General features: G+C 37.4%; 1 protein-coding gene across 1 annotated transcript in view; it reads left to right on the top strand.

The window, feature by feature from the left end:
- LOC137254345 (serine/arginine repetitive matrix protein 1-like) overlaps nucleotides 1-23,567 on the top strand; it is a 53,274-nt gene extending 29,707 nt beyond the window's left edge. Inside the window, exons 5-9 of the mRNA XM_067791996.1 lie at nucleotides 1,296-4,335; nucleotides 5,758-5,987; nucleotides 9,575-9,706; nucleotides 11,045-11,143; nucleotides 20,732-23,567. Coding sequence (XP_067648097.1) covers nucleotides 1,296-4,335; nucleotides 5,758-5,987; nucleotides 9,575-9,706; nucleotides 11,045-11,143; nucleotides 20,732-20,882 — 3,652 coding nt within the window. The 3' untranslated portion in view covers nucleotides 20,883-23,567. The remainder of the gene's footprint in view (nucleotides 1-1,295; nucleotides 4,336-5,757; nucleotides 5,988-9,574; nucleotides 9,707-11,044; nucleotides 11,144-20,731) is intronic.
- Nucleotides 23,568-24,706: the final 1,139 nt, after the last annotated feature.

Raw genomic sequence — 24,706 nt, 5'->3', positions numbered from 1 at the left:
TACATACGTAAAACCATATAAAAGTTATATGAGTCGAGTTCGTGCCCAAAAGTGCCCCATCTGTAGGACCAATTATGTGAGTGCTCTAAGACACAAACCTACATATTTGCCGTCTTCCAGTGAGTTTTACAGCTCCGGCTCACGCTCACTTCTCACGGGAATGCTCTGGATCATTGAGAGATTTGAAGAGCAGATGTCGTGAAATTTTCGCACATGTGAAATGTGATAGGCAGATGTCGCCGCTGTTTTTCATTTAACTCATACGGCGAAAGGCTAAGCAGCGACATCTATTTTTGAAAAAGTAGGTTTATTACAGGCCGCGTTGCCAACCTAAAAAGAAGTAATTAACAAATTATCTGGCTCACAAATTGAACCAGACTTCTATCTGGATTTATCTGGCTCAAATCGTTGTTGTTGCATTTACATGCAAAATTATTTATCTGGCTCAAGATTTTGCCAAGGGATGGCGGCGACTATGTTGAATTCGAAAAGCTGCGTAGTCGTGCTACTCAGATGTTTCACCTACATATGTACATATTAGCGTTGCCAAATGTCCCGTATTTGCCGGGACATCCCGTATTTTTCACAAATTTTAAAGTATCCCGCCGGTTATGTCCCGGAATTTTCACAATATCAAAATTAATAAATTATAATCTGCTACAAAACATGGCCATCTTTACGGCTTGGATTGTATTCAGGTCATTAGCACATTGCTTGCAACTCTGTAAAGAAGAGAAATTCATACCTACTGTGGTTCTGAATATTGTCAATGTTTGACATTTCACACACCTAAATATTCATTTCGCATGGGGGTGTTGTGTTTTAAAATAACGTTAGTAAAATGAATTCATAGAATATTGAATTCGCATTAAACACAGTAAACGTATTAATTATTAGCCTGTTTCATAAAAATATTTGTTATAAATAAATGAGTTACCTCGGTTACCTACGAGGACTCCGTTTAGCAAATATATACTAATAATTAATAAACTGCGATGAATTAATATATTTTCTTGTAATTTTTCTATGGAGCTCGGAGCCCGGTATCGGTAGGACTATCTTGGTTTCCGGTCCTGTCCTATCTCGGCAAACTATTTAAAAACGTCTTATCTTAGAATTTGTTTTATGAACACCCAGCTCTTAATTGGCTTCATAAACTTTCTGTTCGAAATATTTTTAGCTGAGAGGTGACACTTTCGTAAAAAAAAAAATTGTGATAGGGCAGCCGCGATAGGATGATCTTCCACTGAGCCGTCGATAAGCAGTAAAACTAAGAATATAATTCCTCATTTCAGATCTCGTGAACGCCACATTAAAGAGCATGACCAAAAAACTTACGATGGAACAACTTCAAGGAGAGACGAACGTGACCGGGATCATGACCGTCGCTCACCGCGGTATACAACTAATACCAAATCCGCCACAAGAAATCCGTTCCGCAGTCGCTCACGTGGGCGTAATGTACCAGGTCCGCCTCAAGATTCGCCTACCTTACGCCAACGTAACTCATCCACGGAAAGTCGTGGTAGAGATCAAGGTAGAGCGCGACAGCGGGACAACGCTGAATATCTCAGCCGACTAAATCGAGATTTTAAAGCTCGCCAAAGTAGTAGGGAGAAATCTGTAGAACGTCTTGTCAAAGATGAGAAACGGCGACGCTCACGATCTAAATCACGTGGCAGACGTGATGAAATTTCAAACTCGCGTCGTATGAATGTTCCACACACACACTCGCGTTCGAGATCACGATCTTTGGGACAAAACAATAGACGACGATCGCGTTCTTCTTCTTTTGTTAAAAAAAATCGGAAACGTACAAATAAATCAACAGCGGTACCACCACTAAAAATGGCTGCTGCATCAGTATCACCAGTACGTTCTGATACTTCTGGCGCTAGGAAAAATCCATTCAATCCCTTTAAAGTTGATGTACCTGCACTAGCCGCTTCTTGCAGTGGTGTTGGTGAAAATAGGCCTGGTGTTAATCCATTCAAAATTGCAGGGGAACCTTCTAGACTTTTGGGAAAATTAACGAATCGTACGCGATCACCCTCGGTAGGATGTAACGACCCCTGTCGATCCGGCGATAGGAGATCACATTCAAAGAAGGAAATAGCTCGAATAATAAGTCGTGGCCGATCACCAGCCAAGGAGCGTTCAACCTCAGTACGATCTTCTCATTCTATCAGGGACGTACGAGTAATCAAAAAAGACAATAGGAGAGAGCGATCAACCTCTGTTGGGTCTACTCATTCGAGCAGGAATTTTGGGGTTATGAAAAAAGAAAATCCATTCAAAAGGGATATTTCGCGTGAACTGAAACATTCGCCAGTAAGGCGACGCTCAATTTCACGCGACGAGCGCATAATTAAAAAGGAAAGAGAACGTTCACGAGAGCATAGAAGGTCGCATAGTCGTCCTCGTTCACAGTCGTATATTCAGCAAAAACCCAAACAAAGTGAACGTTCGAATACGCGTGAAAAATCTAGATCCACATCTCGTTTTGAATATGATAACAAAAAAAGACGAAAGGGTTCGCGTGATCGTCGTAGATCACCATCTCAACAGTCCTCAAAGGTATGTAGATCGTCTGTTCGACCATTTGCTGTGTTGCCTTCTGAACGCATCAAAAAAGAGAAGGTGGACCACTCGCATGAACGTCGAAGGTCTCGCGAACCACGATCTTCAGATTTACGTAGATCGTCTAACTTACGATCTCCAGAGCAACGTTCTGATCGCGTGAAAAAAGTAACAGATCAGTGTTCGCATGAACGTCGCAGGTCTCGTGAGCCTATATCTTCAGAATTTCAAAGATCGTCTTACTCACGATCCCCCGATCAACCTACTAATCGCTTGAAAAAGAAAAAGGAGCAGCGTTCACGTCAACGTCATAGATCATGCGATAAATACATTGAACAGAAAAGATCTGTTGAGCGAGAAAGCAGCGCCGCACGACGTTCACAAACTCCATCTGAAAAGCGACCAACGCCCCGACATCGTCGTTCTATCTCACGAGCGTCTGAAAAAAAATTTAAGAGATCTACTTCTCCAGCGGGCATGCGAGCACGTTCACCAAAAGAAAAACTTTCGCGAAGATCAGATTCTTTACCACCTGAAGAACGGGTGAAAGAAAGGGAAGCAATATGTGCTAGATCGCCATCACGCAACTCTTCTGAACTTAGCTACTCGCCGGCACGTCGTAATCCAGAACGTTATAAAGATATTCTCGAAAAAGCGGTGAAAGAAAAGAAAAGAGAAAAATCAGAGCGCGAAACTAATCCACGAAATACTATTAAGCAATCATCTTCTAATGACGCACGTAAAATGCGCAAACCGCGGGAAGAGTCAGTAGCCAGCGATCACGAAGATCGTAATGAATGTATTAAGAAGCATGCAATAAACGAGAGTAATCGTTCACGAGCTAAAGAACGTAATAGAAATGTTGAAAGAGCAAGTGGACAAGATCATGATCTTGATGAAGATGTGGCCGTTGATCGTGACGAGGCACGTGATGAAGTTCAGGAGCGTGATCGCGATGAACATCGAAAGCGTGATAGTGATAACCTTCGCGAACAACATCGGGATCGTGATCATGGTGAGATTCATGACCAACATCGGGAGCATAATCGTGATGAGATTGATGATCAACATCGGGATCGTGATCGTGGTGAGATTCATGATCAACATCGGAAGCATAATCGTGATGAGATTGATGATGAACATCGAGACCGTGATCATAATGAGGATCTTGAACAACTTCGGGTTCGTGATCGTGATGAGGTTCGTGAACTTCAGGTCCGTCATCGTGATGCAGTTCTTGAACAACATCGGGATCGTGATCGTGACGAGGCTCGTGAACAAAATCAGGACCGTCACCGTGATACGGTTCAGGATGAAAATAAGCTTCGTGAAGAAGTTCGGAATCAAGCTCGTGATAAGATACGTGATGAAGATCATAATAAGATTGTTGAACAAGCGCGTGAACGCAATACTCAACGTCGCGTCGGCCGCCATAATCGACCACATAGCAAAGAAAAGCGTACGAAAGAGCATAAGCGTGAGCGCGATATACGCGACACACGAGATGCCTCTAGCGGCAAACGGTCTAAACCCATATTAGGCCCAATTGTGCGTTTACAAGGTCAAAGTGAAGATGAAAATGAAGGGGATGAGCGCATCGGAAAGGTAAATTCTTCACTCGATGAATTCCAAGAAACAAAACGCGGACGAGGATTGAAAGACTTGGAAATGTTGGAACAATTAAAATCGGATTTGGCTGCTAAAGCAAAGGAGAAATTAAAAATGGCCACAGTTGGGCGAATTATTAGCAATGAAGTAAGTGAAAATAATAATAATGAACAACAACGCTACAGCCGTTGTGGTATGAGGAATTCCTTAAATGAATTTCTTGCGGCCAACAATGTGGCTGCCGCAGTAGTTGCAGTGGCTTCGTCTACTACTAATCGAAATAATAACAGTAATATTAATGATAGTAAAAATTGTAGTAATAGTACTAACAACAAAAACAACTCAATAACAAAAGTGAGGGATAAGCAGGAGAGTAGAGGTGGAGATACAACACCACCAATGGCCGCAATTTATCCGCAACCGTTGGAAGTGCAAATTGCAAATGATGCTGTAAAAAAATCTGACACATCTAAAAACACGAAAGCGGAAGATAAAAAAGAAATAGATAAAGAAAAAGAAAGCGAAAATGATATATCAAAAGCAAAACAACAAGAACAACAGAACAAAGATAATGCACCGCCAGAGAGCGTTGGCAAGACAACAGATGCCGAAAATGGTGGTATTGGAACAGCAGTAAAAAGTCCATTATTACCTAATCGTGACATAATCACGAATAATACATATACGAAAAATTCGAATATAAACAGCATACGTCAACAAATATCGTTACGCCGTGGTGGTGGTGCAGGTGTTGGTGGACACCGTTCTCCACCACAACCAACCTTACCACTCATACTACATACGCGCAAATCGCATCATAGAGTAAAAATTAATACGCCAAGTGGTGGTGTTGCGCTCATTAATCATCCTCCACTCACCACTCATTATGGTGGTGGTGCAATTAATTCCGGTATTGCTACGGGTGGTGGTGGTGGTCCAACATTTGGTGGGCGTCAAACGACCGCCAATCGTATTAATCATCATCCACATCGTCATAATAATCCACCATTAATAGCGCATGCGCCGCCACATGCCGCGTTTAATCCGTTAATGAGTAAACATTTTAATAGCGGTGGTATACCAAGTTTAGTTAATAATAATACATTGTTAATTAGTCGTCGCGAACATCATCATCGTTGTGCGATGAATTTAAATGCTCAACTAACTTCAACTAATTTTCCTAATAATAGCTTATTACTAACACCTAATCATAATAATAGTAGCCATCATGGTGTTAATGCTTTACATCATTTACATAAGCCTCAACATCAGCATAATTCTAAAAATGCTGTTACTATAATATCTGATCAGCTATTGGTGGCTGCCTCTTTTGGTGGTGTTGGTAGCGGTGTTGGTGTTGGCAGTCATCAGGCACGGAGTCATCATCATGGACTGGGTGTTTTGAGTGCGTCTCATCATCATCATCACCATCATCAGCATGGCTATAATATAACAGCAACAGCCACTGCTTCTTCTTCTAGTTTAAGTTATCATCACCACCATCACCATCATCAACATTCAAATAAACAGAAAATTATAATAAAACCATTTAAACTTAATGATTCACAGCCTCTGGTATCGGCATTAGCTGATAGTACACTCGTCGATACAATTGTCTCCAAGGTATCAACAGCTACAGTAGCAGCAGCGGAGAGTGCAGCACGACGTAGTGGTAGTCGGACACGGCGTAGTCGTAGTCGCAGTCGTAGCCGCAGTCGTACACGACGCGATGGTGGTGGCAGCGGCAATGGTGGAGGAGGAACAAAACGTCGGCATTCTAAACATCGCTCACGCTCATCGTAAGTATAATATATATAAGAATTAATGTTATTTATATCCCTAAAAGAGAGTACTCATATACATACATATACGAGGGTTGCTATTTATATTTTGAGCCTAATAATGAAAAGACAGTAATTTATTATCGAAAATGGCTTTATTGTTTTTCGAAGTATTATCCATGAAATCAATACACTTTTGCAAGCGTTCAAACCAATTTTCGTAGCACTTTTTCCACTCCGATTGAGTTATCTCCAAAACATGGGTTTTGAATGCATCAACGGCTTCTTCAGGCGCCGAAAAACGTTGGCCACGCAATTTATTCTTGATTTGCGGAAATAAAAACAAGTCATTTGACGTCAAATCAGGGCTGTACGGGGGGTGACTCATTAATTCGATGTTTTGGCCAGTCAAATAGATAGTTATTTCAGCCGATATGTGAGGTGTCATCATTGTCAGGATGAAGAATGATCCTTCCTTGCCGCTTCTTCTTCCGTATTTCACCAAGCACTACTGGCAAACAAACGGTTGTGTACCATTCGGAATTCACCGTTTTTCGTTGCTCTAATGTCACGGTAGCCACATGTCCAGTTATTCCGAAGAAACAGGCGATCATCGGTCGATTTGGCTCATCTTGGAAGACCCACACAGTGGATTGCTGTTTTGTTCGGGCTCATACTCATAGATCCAAGATTCGTCACCTGTGTAGATGTTATATACAGCTTTTGGTGCACCGCGATTGTATTCTTGAGCATTTCTTTGCAACAATTGACACGAGCATCTTTTTCAGCTTTTGTCAAATAATGCGGGATCCAACGCGAACAAATTTTTTTTACAGCTAAATGTTCATGCAATATCTTATTGATGCTCTTCATGCTAATGCCCAGGGATACCTCATTCTCACGATAAGTCGTATGACGATCTTGCAATATAAGTTTACGCACAGCGTCAATGTTTTGTTGCACAACAACTGATTTTGGACGACCTTCACGACTTTCGTCCCTGAGCGAACGGCGGCCACGATGAAATTCGTTATACCAGCGTTTCAGAGTGGCAAAGGATAGGGGTTCATCACCAAAAGTGGAAGTAAGTTGTTCAAAGCACTCCTGTCTTGATAATCCACGTCGAAGGTCGTAAAAAATCATCGCACGAAAATTTTCACGAGTTAATTCCATTTTTTCGCTGAGATATAACTTTTAAGTTACTGTAAACAACACAAGTTGTGCTCAAATGTCAAAATTTTCTGTAGAAGGTTATGCTTAAAAACGTCAAACTTTCAATTGAAAACGTCAGACGGCGCCAGCAAACAATTAGTGTTGCCAAGGCTCAAGATATAAATAGCAACCCTCATACATAGAACACACTCAAAATTGGCATGTTTCAAACAATTATTCATGTACATATATGAAGAGACATTTTGGAACTTTGGTTTCGAAATCAGCTGATTTGATTGAAATATAGAGCCAGAGGAAAGTGTTAACAAAAACAAAGCTTGTGAATTTGTACATTATTTTGGTAGATTTATATGAAAAAAATATATATAAAATATCGTCGGCTTATGTTTAATACCGTCTTATCAGCAAAAAAAAAAATGTTTTTCAGAAGAGCAAAAACCCTTGTAATAGGGGGTAAAGTGTTAGAGTTTCCAGCGGGTTGGGGGGTTAGAATATATCCGCGGTAGATATGCCTGTCGTAAGAGGCGACTAAAATACCAAATAGATTCGAGGTGTTGCCAGCGCAATATGTAGCTTCTCCAACCCAATTGTCAACCTCACCTTTCCGTGGCTAATCCTGTTTCATTAACAGCCGAGGCTCTGGCGACCCCGAACTCCTCATGGATCTAGGGGGTGGGAGGGCGGTATGGCCTAGAAGGTCGCATGTGGTCATAACAAGTCGGGATGGAGGTCATAACAAGGGAGAAATGGCCTGAAGGTTTAATGTGGCCTTATAAATCGTTCCCGAGATGGTCGGTCTAGCACCTTAATTGAGCTGTGTTCCCGGAGCGTACCGGATCTGTATCCGGCAAAGGACCATCACATCGATAACACTCCCCAAAGCCTTCGGGGAGTAACCTGATCGCTACAACAACAACAACAAGTGTCCTTATCGCTACAACAACAACAACAGTTCCATATCGAAGGCGATGACGTTGGTTCTCAAGGTAGGTATTATCAGAAACGTTAACTGCGGACGGACGCTAGACAGGCCCTTTCGCAATCAAAATATTTTTGGACGCCGATGTTGCTGTTGTACCGATAAAAACACTACCGAAGGTTTTGGGGAGTGTTATTGATGTTGATGGTCCTTTGCTTGATATAGATCCGGTACATGCTTGTAACAAGCACCATTACGGTACAAGCCCAACTATCTCGGGTACGATCTAATATCCATCCTGCCCCTACTTTCATGAGCAACTTGGGTTCGTTAGAGTCTTGGCTGCTAAAGAAACAGGATTCGCCACTAGTAGGTGAGGTTGACAATTGGGTTGAAGAGCAATAAACTGTCCTTTGAATCATTTGGGTGTTTTAGTCGGCTCTTGCGGCAGGCATACCTGCCGCGGGTATATCGTAAGCCCCCTATCCCGCTGGGCGGTTTCGACACTGATGACATTGATATACGGTAGTTTATGTTTCTCTCCACCTTATTACAGCATTGCACCACAAAGTTATGCGATTAAAGCTTTAACTTTCTATACTGAAGTATAGCTGGGTATGAAAATGTATGCCGATATAGGATTTTGCACTTGAAATAAAAATTTTTGCCGATTTAGAAATTTTCAAAATGTGAGTTAATACTATTTGGGCTAAGTTTTAAAGTTGGCAATAATGTCATATATGAAAGGAGAGTTAGAGATCAAGGAAAGAGGAAAGGGAGGATAGGAAGGCAAAGGAGTAATATAGTGACTACTGGAAAAGGCGAAATGAATTTTAGATAAAGTTTTTGCTGAAAACACAATTTTTTAGGATAGTTATGTATGTTCAGAAATGAACAGTTTTATTTCAGAAAAACTTAAATGTGTTTCAGAAGCGCATTTTGTCAGAAATACATATGTCCTTTTTAATAATATTACGAATTCTGGGGATTTCTGATAGCTATGCAGCTTCTTCTAACGTTCGAATCGCTGAACTGTCGAATAAATAACTCCAATATTCAGTATTGCAAAATGGCCTTTATTTAGACTACTTTGGGAGTAGTACAATTATACTTCAATATCACGTACTTCACAAAAGCGTGTTTAAATCAAACTGATTAGTCATTCCTCAGCTTGCGCTGCTTTTATACTCTCTATTGCCTCGTGCGCATATTTCTCCTAAGGTCTAGACGTTGCACCTTATAGAACTGTTGTATCTCCTGCTTGGTAATTAAGCAATATGCGTGTGTATGTGTGAGTGACAACTTCTGCACTTAGCTGATGACGACATATGTGTATGTGAGATATTCTTCGTCGCCTTGTATGTGTACATGTACATAAGAGTGGCTGCTTGAATGAATTGTCCTTGTGATTATGTACTAACAGCATAGTGATGCTAATATTCGCCACAATAATATTAAAATACTTGCATAATATATTAAAAAAAAATCATTTTTTGTGTCTTCCTTTTTACAGCCATTCGTCGTCGACTAGCCGCAGCCGCAGTCGTTCGCGTAGCCATAGTCACCGTAGTTCACGTTCGCGTTCACATTCACATTCTTCACACTCGAGCTGTTCGACGCGAAGTAGTTCACGGAGCTCTTCAAGGTATGTACTAATAACATTGAAGAAAGCATATTGCGAAAATATTTTTAACCATTGCTTGAACAATTGGGGTAATAACAGTTTTGTGTTATCTAGGGTGTTAACTTTACCGTCTATTAACTTTTACATGTTATTGTTGTTGTTGTATTAACGATAAAGACACTCCCAGAAGGTTTTGGGGAGTATTATTGATGTTGATGGTCGTTTGCCGGATATAGATCCGGTAAAAAGCACCATTTAGGTACCAGCCCGACCATATCGGCAACGATTAATATGACCACATTAAACCTTCTAGGCCATCCTGCCCGCACCCCTGGTTCCATGAGGAACTTGGGGTTGCCATAGCCTCGCCAGCTAAATATGTACAGGATATATTCATATTTTTAATGGGATTCCCCTCGCTCAGGTGAGGTTGTCAATTGAGTTGCGGAAGCTCTAAAGCTATAAAGCTTTGTATTGAGCTTATCAACCCCTTGAATCCCCATCAGGGTGATGTTGATATTCTTGTTGATGCAGCGCTTGGTACCATCAAATAGGTGCGATCACTGACAAATTTTCATAAATATCCTCCAACGCGTGTTCGAGGAAACTTTAAACTTTCAGTTCCAAAGAGATACGGGTGTTAGAGGCGTTGGTTCCACATTGCAATTGAATTGGTTGGTGTCATGTGGGGATACGTTAAAAGCGGACATACACTGGGTATGTCGGGGTTGATTCTGAATAAGTAAGAGTTTAACCTTTTACAGTATCCAAATCGAAGTTGAGCTAGAAAGACGCACGTCTCCCTGGGGATGTTGTCGTAAGAGGCGACTAAAATACCAAATAGATTCGAGGTGTTGCCAGCGCAATATGTAGCTTCTCCAACCCAATTGTCAACCTCACCTATCCGTGGCGAATCCTGTTTCTGGCGACCCCGAGCTCCTCATGATTCTAGAGTGTGGGAGGGCAGGATGGCCTAGAATGTGGTCATAACAAATCGTTCCAGAGCTGGTCGGGCTTGGTACCGGAACGTACCGGATCTGCATGCGGCAAAGGACCTTCAACATCGATAACACTTCCCAAGGCCTTCGGGGATGGTCCTTATCGCTACAACAACAACAACAAATAAGAAATAGATGTAATTTGGAATTGCCAAGATGCTAGATTCTAACTTTGCGACCCAAAGGCCACACAAGTCTTGTAATAAGTACAAGTTGATTTCTTCGAATAATTAATTTGTGTTACAAGATTTGTATATTTGTGAAACGATCCCACAAACTGTGATTCCTCCAAATGTGTTTCTCACTGTCGCAAGTTGTTTCCACTAAATTAATAATAAATTTAAATAAATTATTTCTGCAGCTCCAGTAGTTCTGGTTCCTCACGTACTGGTTCACGTTCGCCATCAATTCCGCGTAGACGTGGTTCACCCAGCTTTCTAGATCGACGTCGTATAACAAGGTAAATTTATATATAAATTGTTATATATATTTTGGACATTTAATTTTTGTTTGTTATTATATAATCTTTTATACAAAATTGCACATTATTTATTACAAATATTTAAATTTTTTTTATTTTTTATTTTGTTGAATATTTTTTATATATGGTTTTTTATTTTCATTTGTAGCAGAGGATCCGAACCAACTCGCAGGCGCTAGGCTTGGCTGCATACTCTTAATTAATATATATATAAATATATATACATATATTATATATAATATAAAATCATTGGAATTGCGTTTTTTCACAACATTATTCTCATTTTTCTTATCTAGCTCAGTTTAAATTGATTTTCAAGTTTTTCATTTTCTCCCCCAAGTATATGATGTTAATTTGTGCACGCGCAGCCGGTAAAAAGTGTAATATTTGGCTTGTATTATGAAAGCGAACAAATTAAATTCCTTTAATTGGCTATTCCCACACCGTTTAAGTTATTCCACTGCTGATTTATTACTTATATACATATAATTGTATATTATTTATTACTAAGCTATGCATTTTCTATTACTTATAATTTACCAGAATTTTGTATCTATCATAGCAAGCTACATATGTAAATGGGTCATTCCATGTCAATTTGATGGAATTTCGCGTAAAATATTACGGTTAAAAAAATTAAGTATTAGAATTTGTAGCCGATTGAATTTAGTCACTTGAAATGTAGGTATTAGATCGCATGAAAATAGCGGTCATAGTACAGGCTTACAAGTATGATATGTATGAGAAGGACACTTCGGTCAGTGTCAAGCTATTGTGGAACTCAGTGGAACATGCGTTAGACACTGATCGAAGTGTCAAAATTACGGGGTTGCTGTCGTGGAAAGCGACGCAGGGCAACAAAAAAAGGGGCGGAATATCAGATATGGGTTGCTGTGATGGTAAATTTTTTTGAACAAATTTAGTATGAAAATGTAGTGCGCCTATATGGGTCCTACAGAAAATTATACAAAGTCTTCGATTGGGGTATCTGAGGACGCGTAGTTATGCCAGCATTAAGAATACAAACACGGGTGCTAAGTTTTTCTACCCGTTCAAAAGTTCTCCGCGAAAAACAGTTTGAAACCGAGATCGACTGCAATAACCCGTCCAAAAATGTGGAAAGAGAAGTGAAAAGACGCGTTTTGTCCTGTTATCAATAGTCCAAAGGCGAAAAAGTATTCGAATTATTGGAAGCGAAGCAAAAACGTGTCTATTAATACTTCTCCCGACGGTTTTGGTCGTGTTTTAGCAATCGTCCCCGGTAACAAATTATCACAATTTGTTAATTAAAATTGTCAAAAATATATAAATTTTAAAGAGAGATGTAATTAAGTGCTCGTTTGAAAGTAAATAAGGATATTTCTTTGTAATTTTACGATAAAAATTTTACGCAGTTTTCGTTAGCAGCTACTACACTTTTCTTGGACCTAAGAAGTACAACAGTGATAATAGCATCCACAAAAAAAAAAACGAACAAGAACAAGCATTTTATCAGGTGAGCGTGGCTGTGTATGTGCGTGCTGCTACATATCCTACTTGTAGACCTTTACAATGATAGAAGTCTATTTTTTTCTTTATTTTTCAGGGCATATTCCATTTTCTTCCATATCAAATGAAGTATTCGTACGTTACAGGGTTCAAAGGCAAAGAAAAAAATTCTAAACATTTAGGAAAATGCTTAAACCACATGAAAATTTCACTTTTTTGGACTAGAATTTAACGGTCTACCAAACGTGAAAGCTTCACTTTGTTAGACTAGTATTTAATGGTCTACCAAGCTATGCTTTTGGCTTTTTTTATTCAAATTTGGAAACAAAGTTTTTCGAAACCTTTTCTACTTCAGTAAAATTTTCTGAAGTGTTTTGCAAAATTATAAACGCAAATAGCAAACTTATAGTGCTATTATATACATTTCAAAAATGAGCAAAAACGCTAGGTAAAGGGCCAATTACTGGTGACTTATAACCATAAAACCATAACCAGATAAACCAGCTGATCGAACCAACCTTATGGAAATCAATGTAATCGATTAATTGTGCCATACCATAACGCTAACGCCATAACCATACCATAGCCAACCAATTGGTTTTTGGTTTCTCGCCATATCCATAACGTAAAAATATTTGAGTTGGTGAATTTAATAACTTTTTGTAGATTTTATTCATTGTTTTGGATACGCTTTGACTAAGAGACTTATTTTTTGTGGAATATGTTTGTAATTTTTTGCGTTTTCTTCATTTTTATGAAATTTTCAACATTTTTTAGGTTAAGGCACCATTAATTGATCACATTGGAGATGGTTACGGATATGGGTATGGTTACGACTATGAAGTTAGGGTTAAGGAAGTTTAATTTGCCCTTAAGAAGTGAAAAGCAATCCATTTCAAAACCACGTTTATAGCCGTATTTTGGAAAGCAATTCGAATTTTGTTTGAAGCGTAGGTTTAAATTGATTTGAATTTAAAATTTTGTAAAAAAAAAAAACAACATATGGAAATTAAACGAAATTGCACAAATATTCGAAACTTTGCCAAACTGAGTGAGTTGAACAGGGTATATAAGGGTGCTCACAGTTATAATTTGGTAATGCGCTAAATTTAAACTCTTAATATTTAAAAAGGACTCTGTGGTAGGATACTCCTAACCCAAGATTCAATTACTAGGGGTTTGTTCTCTTATGAGGGCAAAGCTTTGACACTCAGGACGGGTTGCTTTTACGAAGCAAGGAAAAAGGGGAATAAAAATCGATTTCATATCGAATTGTAGAAGAAAAGTATTTTCAGTAGTATATTGTAGTGATAGTAATTATGTAAATGCCAGTAGGTTTTTTGGAAATACTTCATTTTTTTAAGTTCAGAAAATGAGTTTGGCAGAAGAGTTCAAGGTGCGCTATTAAAACACCCGAATATTCCATAATTATACATAGAACCCACAAATACCTACATGGAAAAGAATGTTCCGAACATACAGAATGAAAAAGGTGAAACGCTAAACTAGTGTAAAATTTTGTTTTGACATCTCGAGTAAGTATTTACCCATGGTCTTTTATATAAGTCGGTTTTCTGATCGAGTTTTTGGCATTCATTACCTTATTAAAAAATCTACTAAAAGATGCCTTAAGCGGCAAAGTCGCATGCCCTCAACTGTTTGTGGTCGTATTCATAAGATTTTTTTTGTAAAGGTAAATCGGAGGGTGCTTTACGGGTTTCGCGGGTTTCCGGAAACCTTTATGACGTTAAAAGAATGTAGCTTAGGGTGGGTCAAATTTATTGTTGAAAAGGCACATCCAGTTTCTGAACCTATGGGTCACACTGAGTAATATTGTCCATAGGACCATAGGTCTGAAATGAATTTCGAGCCCCGCTAATTGTGTTAGAAAATTTTATATCGCAATCCGAATAGCGACTCTCACAAATAAAATACATGAAAATAAATGTAAAATTCGGATTCGGATTGATATAAAATTTTCTAACAAAATTAGGGAGGCTGGAAATTTATTTCAGACCTATGATCCCATGGACAATATTACTCAGTATGACCCATAGATTCAGAAACTGGATGTGCACCTGAAGTTTTTTCCCCCTTTTTCCCCATACAATTTGACTCGCCCTAATGTAGCTGTTCTACGTACTCATGAAATGTCGTCTTCATAAAATTTCCCTTTGTGCAGCAGCACTAGTAGATCCTGGTGTATATTATAGACTTACCATAAGATAAGCAAAATAACACCACGGAATTATGCAGTTTAGTACTTAGCAGGCAATTTAAATTTTTAGCTTCTACTTCTACTACTATTTTTCATAAATATGCAAAGAAACCACACAGCTTATGGCAATTCGATTTGGGAGCAAGATGGCCGCGATTGTCAAAAATTTTGCCTACTGAGCAAACCTCTTGTGATTGAATCATGCTCCTAACCATAAAAACAATTTTTTGAGATACTTATGAAGAACTATATTTATGTATGTAATTTTTTGAAAAATATATGAACGGAAGTTTCTACCTTTGATAAAAAACTAATTTTATGCAGGGTTTGAAAATATATTTTTAAAATTGAAAAAAAAGCCCATGCAACTGTGAAGACGAAAAAAATTGTTGTCAAAAATCAGTTGGGCAATTATCTCAGTCTAGAACAAATATCAAATATACAAAACTCAGAGAACGCAGCTACTTATGTCGTTTTTTTTTAACTAAAAATTCAGTTTCAACGTTCTTGTCTGAAATATATTTTCGGGACCTGAAAACTCAAACATTCTTTATGGTTATTTCAACTTATCCACAAATTTGCCAAACTCAGTAAATTCAATCTCTGAAGCAAAAAAAAAAGTTTTCTAAACGCACGATTTTGAAGTAGGAGTGGTACTTTCTGGGTAAATAATGTTCTTATAGGAAAACTCTAGAAGTGGCATAATCCCCAAAGTATCTAACTAAAAGGTGTTCTTTTTTGCACTTTTATGTTCGAATATCTCAAAAACTTGAAGTGCCAGGACGGCTTTGACTCGGATTCAGGTTAACCATGTCGAAACCTTCGAGCAAATATATTCCTGTTTCTGATTAAAAAATTAATTTGAATTTTTGTCGGCCTGTGCTATAGCAGAAAAGGGAGTTTGTCGCAGTTTTATACACCAATATCTCGAAAGCCTAAAGCAATTTGGAAAATCGGACTTTAGATTAAGGTTCTGTGCAATAAAAATTCATAGAAACCAATAACAAAAATCTTACCACCACCTTCCCCCCGTGAAATGTTTGTTTTGCTTTGAAAAGGTGGAACGAGTTTTAAATTATTTAAATGTAAATTAAAATGGTATTTTCAACCATTCCGGGATTATAGTCTATATAATAATCCTGGGGTTCTGGAATCGTCATCCCTAATATAAATGGACCTGCTCTAGGAAAACTACATTTTTTCTGAAATCAAAGAACATTTTACAAACAAGAAAAAATAGAAACTAAATAAAAGCTATCCAAGTATCTCAAAAGTTCTGTTTTTTAATATACCTACATATTTAAATCTTACTTCAAGAAAAAATAATATAAGACTTACTTTTGAATAGACTTTTTTCCTTGGTTTAATATTTTTCGTGAAAGTTTACACATTTGGGGGAAAAAATTGTCTTATTGTCAACTTTAGTGCTCCACTTTGCATCTTTAAAGCGTCATGGAATGACCCATATATCTAAACTACAATAATCTTATTCTACTTAAATACAATTTAGACTTTTTTTTAATTTTTGATTTGAATTTATGATACACATAAAAAATAAAGATTTGTAGTTCATATTATATTTTAAACTGCTTTATGTTGTAACCGAAAGACAGAAAACAAGAAATGAAACCGGATCTGGATAGGGATATAATATAAGAAAAAAAAGGTAACTTTTAATAAATTCGCGAAAACTAACCTCTATAGAAATATTTAAAAATTTCAGTGTATAACATTTATCTTTTTGGATTAGTTCCGAAACTAGATTTGAAATAATTCCGAAATAAACCCGAAACGTTTCCAAATATTTCGAAATGACTTGGAATACAATCACGCAATAGTCCCCAAATTGCCCAAAAATCATATCGAAATAGTCCGGAGATTACCACGAAAACAATTCCAAAATTATACAGAAGAAGTCCCGAAACAACCCCAAAATGATCTGGACGATAAAGAACAGATCGTCCCGATGTTATTACGAAAACAATTCCGAAATATTCCTTGGTTCCAAATTCAATTTCGACAACAACTGAATTCAGTGGCAAGCTTTATTATAAACAGATAAAAATAGAATATAGAAATATTAATTTTCTCAATATCTGAACAAAACGTAAAAGACTGGATAGAAAGAAAAACAGAGATATTTTAGAAATAAATATTTAAATTTTCAGCACTGAAGCTTTTACTAATGAGATGTTCAGCATTGATCAAATTTGTAATCAATTACAGGGGCATGAGAAAAATTGATTTCCATAAATTGATCGATCGATTTATTGAAATTTTGTTTAAATAATGAAATGTCACTTTTTAAAAGCCCAGCATGTTTACAAAACAATTTATTTGATGTAAAATTTGAGTGCCTATGGTAAATGCAATTATTGCACGACCAGTTTTTACCAGTCAAAGTTAAAAATCCAAAAAAAAAAAACAAAAACAAATAAGGAAGTCCAAGTTCGGGTAAAACCGAACATTACATACCCAGCTGTACACTTGAAATGCTGTTGTTTGTTTTGTGTGCTTAATAGTGTTACAAGGCTGCGCAATAATACATATAAATATGGTTCTATCCCGAACAAATTTTTTATGTCTCCCGAAACATAGAAAATTGCTTAGTTATAAAAGGGGCGATGCCACACCCATTTTTTAAAATTTGAAGTTTTTCCTATTTATTGTTATAAATCCACTTGGGAAATGAAATCCCATTTATATAAAGCTCTTTTTTACAAAGATATAGCTTATTTTATTGGTCCACTACCCTTTTAAAAATCTTTTATATAAAAGTGGGCGTGTTCCTTAACCGATTTCGTTATATTTTCTTCAAAGCATTCCTTATAGTAAAAGCAACCTCTGCGGAATTTTGTTACGATACGTTGTAACGATTTTTGATTTATGATTAATAATATTCGTAAATTAATTTTATCCAAGTAGGCGGTGCCACGCCCCTTTTAAACAAATTTTTCAAATTTTTATGAAGTCTCAATATCAGTCCACATGTCAAATTTCAACATTCTAGGTGTATTATTTACTAAATAATCAGGTTTTTTTGTGTTTCCAAAATGTTATATATATAAAAAGTGGGCGTGGTTATCATCCGATTTCGCTCATTTTCAATACCAATCTATTCTGGGTCTAGATAAGCTCATGTACCAAATTTGGTGAAGATATCTCAATATTTACTCAAGTTATCGTGTTAACGGACAGACGGACGGACGGTCATGGCTCAATCAAATTTTTTTTCGATACTTATGATTTTGATATATGGAAGTCTATATCTCGATTCCTTTATACCTGGACAATCAACCGTTATCCAATCAAAGTTATAATACCCTGTGTACAAGTACAGCTGGGTATAAAAATTGGCGGTGACGCGTCTATTTGAAAAATTAACCAAAAAGTTTCGTTATTGAAAGTGTAGGCGCGTTTATGTTTTTGTAGCGATAAAGACACTCCTCGAAGGTTTTGTTTAGGTAGTGTTAACGAAGTTCATGGTAAATTGCCGGATATAAAACAGTTACCCTCCGGTAACAAGCGTGAGTAAGGTACATGCCCGACCATCACGGGAACGATTTAATATGACCACATTGAACCTTCTAGGCCAAATCGCCCTCTCCCCATCTAGTTCCACGAGAAAATTGTCGTCGCCAGAGCCTCCCTTGTAAAAACAGCAGGTGAGGTTGAAAATTGGGTCTGAAGAAGCTGCTGGCGGGGTGTGCCACCTCCCAGTTGCTGGCCGCAACCATTTCCTAGTTGTAGCATGTCTTAAACTCAAAGCAGGGCTTAAACGAAACAAAATTTTAGCGATTTTTTCAATATCAACTTACTCTGAGCACTGCGGCTTCAAACTTTTGTTGTTATGTTGTCGGTTTCATTCCTTGGAAAAATGGTTTTTTAGAATTTAAGCAAAACTCTTAGCGTTTGGTGGTAAGTTCATATACTTGTGAGAAAAAAAATTGCTGCAAAAATAATTTCCAAACTTTATCAGTTATTTGTTTCTTATTTTTCGTTCGTTTAAGAAAACAATTGATGAGTTGTGCAAGGAAAACTGGATACACTTTGAAAACGTTTTTTTAAAAAATTGAAACAATTCGAAATTCCTATAAAAAAAATATCGAACTTTTTATTTTGAATTTCACTTTGATGCAGTTTTGTATATCTATTCATTTTCTATAGGCAAAATACAATTTTCACGCTTCTAAAAAATCTAAAAAGTTATCAAGAATCAATGCGGATTTTGAGAAACTTCAAACTTATAATTTGTCAAACTAAATTGTTATCTAAAATTCTAAAAACAAATTTCGAAATTTTCATGAAGATATTTAAAAACATCTCGCACCTTGTTTCCAAGTTCGTTAACATTGTTTGCGTTATCAAAATCGTAAACTTTTTTTTGACTAGGTTAGGTTAGGTGGTAGCTGCCCTGATAATGAAAGCTCATTTGGACAACACGAAGGTCCGTTGTGGTACCACATACACCAAAAATAACGGTGACTTAGATCTAGCTACTTAGAGAATCGGTGGGTAGCAACGATAAAGCTTCGAATGATACCGATCTCAACTTTGGATAAATCCTCGTGAGATCCAAGTGAGTCGCGACAGAAGTACTTTCGCCTAGTTCTGGCAAAAGCTGGGCAATCAAGCATAAAGTGATTTGGTGTGGATTCCACCTCATCATCCTCCATACAGCTGCAGCAGGATGGAGTTTCCAGTATATTGAGACGAACCGCATGGATACCCATGGTACAGTGCCCTGTAAAAACCCCAATGATCATTGATAGGTGAGCCTTAGGGAACCCAATTATTCCAGCAGACCCCTCCTGCCATCCACTTTCGGCCAGAAAGATCTTGCTACCCTGCAAGACGTGGTGTCCGCCCAACGTTTGCTGAGCTGACTCGAGGCCCAGATATGGAGGAGTAATCCACAGGTGGCCAGCGGGATCCCGAAATCCCTACAGCCATCTTCATCCGGTTCAGTTGCACCGATGCAGGCTAAGAGGTCCGCTTGACAGTTACCCGGGATATCTCTATGGCCCGTGACCCAGATGATCTTAATTGTAAAATAATTCGATGCAATCGCAAGCGAGGTCAGGCACTCTCAGACCATCCTCGATAGCACTGTAGTTGAGCTCAAGGCCTTGATAGCCGCTTGGCTATCAGAGAAGATGTTAAATTTAGTAGCACTGTATACCATTTCATTCATCGCAGCCTTAATCGTAGCAACTTCCGCTTGGAATACACTGCAGTGACCAGCCAACTTAAACTTGCGGCTTACATTAGCTCTTGACAAAGACCCCCCTCCCCCCCCCCCCCCCCCCCCCACCATCCTTTCCGTGAACAAGTTAACCGGTCACATACCCCAGATAATTCTTCTTCCCCACTCCTCTCTCGGTGGAATTACTGGGATGAAGGTTGTATAGGGAGCAGTTATCGGCATAGAATAGTCCGTTCCGTCCGGGATAAAGTCGAAACTGGTAAGAAGGCTAGAATGTCCGAAGTCAGAAAGCATATAGCCCACGAATATAAATAAAATTTAAAAGTCGCTGATAAAAATTGCAAATCACTTTGCCGCTATTTTTTTACTCGCATGTGTATGTATAATTTTGGTAACATTATTAAATATTTATTTCACATCACATTTTTTTTCCTTCATTTTTTATATCATTATTTCCTTTAGATGATTGAATGATTTGTAATTGTGTATACCTCTATTTCTTATGCCTAATTTTGGTAAGTTTAATTTTGAAATTTTTATTATAAACATTTAATTTTGTTTTTATTTGAATTCACTTACATAAATTATACGACCGCAAGTGTTTTCGAACTAATCAAAACTTTTCTAAATTTTATTTGAATTCTCTCTTAATTAGTGCACGCAAACGCCCAATACCGTATCATCGTAAAACACCATCGGATGCTTCAAGCTATTGTTCTAGTTGTTTTCGTAGTGGTGGCAGTTCTCCACGTTCGCTTTCACGTTCTCCAATGCGCTGTAGTCGTAGTCCATCGATGGCATTTTGAGGTTTAAAGAAAAAACTTTTTAAAGTTTTACAAAATATAACATAAATAAAAAATGCAGCAAAAATGCAAAAGCAAGTCCATTGTTCTGTGGAATTCTTTGCAAAATCGTATAAGATTAGAAGATTCATCAAAAAAGTGCAAGCTTCATGCCGAAGTATTAATATATTATATCTATCATATCTAGTCATATACAGTCATTCTCTAGTCCTGTTTGTGATGTTTAGCTTATTCGCGCTTATATATGTATACTATGTAACACACATACATACAATATATGTACAACACGTCCATGATTCAATTCACAAGAGGTTTGCTCGACAGACACATTTTTTGACAATTGCAGCCATTTTGCTCCCAAATCGAATTGACATCCGTTAACTGTGTTGTTTCTTTGCGAATTTTCGAAAAATATTAGTAGTAGAAATAGGAAGCAATCAGTTTACAAATACCGGATAAGTACTGAACTGCATAATTCCTTAGAACATTTTCTTTAATTTTATAGTGAATTTTTTAACTATGTCTCGATGCATTAGTATGGCTGAACATTGAACATAGGTAATTTTATGAAAAGTGAGGACACCAAGAAATCGTGCACTTAATTAAACCTATGAATATATGAATCCTAAACCAATTCAAAATTCAGCGTTCAACTTCAAAGCCTTGACTACTAAATCGATTCACTTAAAAATGTCATTAGTAAATAATGGAGATGTCATAAAGAAAAGTACTCATTGGGCATGTTAACTTATTCAGGTAAAAGTCTAGAACAGGAGTCTACTGCTAATACGCGTCCAAAAATATCGAGAGAGGTGACCTCGACAACAATAATCCGAAGGGGGAAAAGAAAAATTGTATCTCTGTCCGGAGATATTTGCAGTTGAAGCTGTCAATTTTTGTAATGTGATTTTTTCATTGGTGGGCCGGCCAGACTTATTTTTTATAAGCTCCGCTGAAGGCCGCCAACTCAACCCGAGGCCATTTTTCGGTTTTACGTCAATATCTTTTGAACGAGCTAAACTTTTTATTTCCGCCTTCGAATTATTGTTATCGAGGTAAATACGCGTTTTTTGACACTTCTCTTGATATTTTTGGGTGCGTATTAAAAGTCGACCTTCTGTTCTATTAATTCCGTATGTTCGGAACATTCGTCTCCATTTAAGAATTTGGGAAATCGGTTTATATTTGGAATATTTTGTGTATACTTATTTGATATATTCGGATCTCGTGAGGTAGTATGAAATGAACCTATTCCGAATATTCTAAATTAACGGTTTATCCGGAACGATTCCATGAATATTTAAACGGAAAAGACCTTTCCGAAATTTCAGAATAAAAAGGTTAATACTCCCTGTGTAGCAGGACCGCACAAAAGCTCAACTCTTCTGTCAAAGTCAAGGTAGCAATATAAAGTTCTAAGACAATAAACCATTTTCTTTTATTTTTGTTTTTGTCAGTTCATTGTGGCGGCGGCCACCGTGGTGTGATGGTATCGTGCTCCGCCTATCACACCGTATGCCCTGGGTTCAACTCCCGGGCAAAGCAACATCAAAATTTTAGAAATAAAGTTTTTCAATTAGAAGAAAATTTGTCTAAGCGGGGTCGCCCCTCGGCAGTGTTTGGCAAGCGCTCCGGGTGAATTTCTGCCATGAAAAGCTCTCAGTGAAAACTCATCTGCCTTGCAGATGCCGTTCGGAGTCGGCATAAAACATGTAGGTCCCGTCCGGCCAATATGTAGGGAAAATCAAGAGGAGCACGACGCAAATTGGAAGAGAAGCTCGGCCTTAGATCTCTTCGGAGGTTATCGCGCCTTACATTTATTTATTTTTTTTTTCAGTTCATTGTGGCTGCTGAGTAGCGTATTACCCCATGTCGGCTGCCTGTTCAAAATCGTGCTATCTCAAAATATTTTTCAAAAATTTCCCAACTCAGGATTTGTCACAAAACCGCCCTATATTAGAGTTAGATTGAAGAACGCTTCATCTCAGAATGCTTTTCATTAACTCCCTCTTATGACAAAATGCATTGAACTTATGCTCATATAGGGAGTTTTTGAAATAGTGCATTTTTGAATAAAATTCTAATGTACGGCATTCTTCAAACAATTTCTGAAAGAATGACCAAACCAACATAACTTTATCTATTCATGAAATATTTAGGAGAAAATGAATTATTTCCCCAAAAACTTTTCGCATTTACAAATTTATTATCGCTATTAATATACTACCAAAGATACTTTTCTACTACAATTTTCACTGAAGGGCAACCCGTCCAGAGTTTTCAATTTGGGAGTGTCAAAGATTTGTCATCATTGGGGAACAAACCTCTAGTAATTGGATCATGCAACACATCTAAAAATACCAGAAACAAAATATTATTCTAGTCAAGTATTATTTTTAAATGAAAAGCTTTGTCATTTTAGAAAATGTAATAAATAAATGATTTTGTTTGAATGTAATAAGTATTTGCAATACTCATGTTTATAATATTAAAATTTTAAAATTCCATAATTTAGATAGTTACATATATACATATGTAGTGTTATACAATATACTCATATACTTAATTCAGTTAAAAAAAATTTAAGTTAAGCAATAAGTTTAGGAAAATTGTAAATAATATGAGAAAAACTATCTGTCTGGTAATAATAAAAATGTATACACACATATAATGGTAATATTGTAACGAATTTCGGGAAATTCCTCTTATTTGAAACCTTCTGCTAACGTTCGAATCGCTAAACTGTTGAATAAATCACCCCAATATTCTGTATTGCAAAATGATCTTTATTAGACTAATTTGGGGGTAGTACAATTATACTTCACTTCGCAACTAATAGCGTGTTTAAATCAAACTGATTCCTCATTCCTCAGCTTGCGCTGCTTTTATACTCTCTGTTGCCTCGTCAGCATATTTCTCCAAAGGTCTAGACGTTTCACCTTCTCTAATCTCCCGCTTGGTTACCAGAGATATACATGTATATTTGTAGTTTATGCGTTTCTCATAGTCATATGCGTGTTTATGCGTGAGCAACTACTCCGTGTGCGTGTGCGTGAAATATCTCTTCGTTGCCTTTTATATACATATGTGTGTAAATGTTGATTGATGTATTCATGTATATACGAGTGGCTGCTTCATGTTTTTTATTGTTGCGTGATTATTTAGTATCAGCTTAGTGATGCTAATATTCGTCACAATATATTCGAAAATCACTGCTTCCTCTTTAAGACAATGCTTCCGGCAGATTATTGATGTCACGGAGCTGCGCCTGTTGGGAATCGAACCTAACCTAACCTGGGGCCAAATTGTAACATTGTATGACTGGTCACGCAAGAACATGGTTTTCGTATTATAAAATACGTGGTGGTACTACTTGATTCGTATTCGGCATGATAATATTTTTGAACGAGTAGCTGATGTTCGCTGAATTGATTACACTTTGCAACAGCCGGCTAGTTATTGGACCAAACCCACGTTTTTGTAGAGATTGAGGCTTATGTAGACAAAGTACTATCTCCGTTTTTCGAAGTTATACTATGTTCAAACAGAAAAATAAATTGAGGCAATTTCGATTTAAATTGAGTGGTGTTCATACAACTCAATAGTAATTTAATTGCTGGTTGGCTCATCTCTACAGCAAAACCATACCTTTTTCAGAGTGTCAAAATGTGCGTGTTGGTATTAGGCGAATGGAATGTCATGAAAACATAAACCTTTGAAATTTTTGCGTGTTGTAAGAAAATGTGTTCAATGTTTTGGTTTCATTTTGAGTTTGCCATCTTCTTTTGACAATCCCTACTCCAATGAAATGAAAAAAATAAAATCAG

This window comes from Eurosta solidaginis, chromosome 5, assembly GCF_040869045.1.
Source record: "Eurosta solidaginis isolate ZX-2024a chromosome 5, ASM4086904v1, whole genome shotgun sequence".
In the NCBI taxonomy this organism is placed as follows: domain Eukaryota; kingdom Metazoa; phylum Arthropoda; class Insecta; order Diptera; family Tephritidae; genus Eurosta; species Eurosta solidaginis.
Note: the sequence above shows the minus strand (reverse complement) of the source record. Positions and strands in the feature narration are given on the sequence as shown.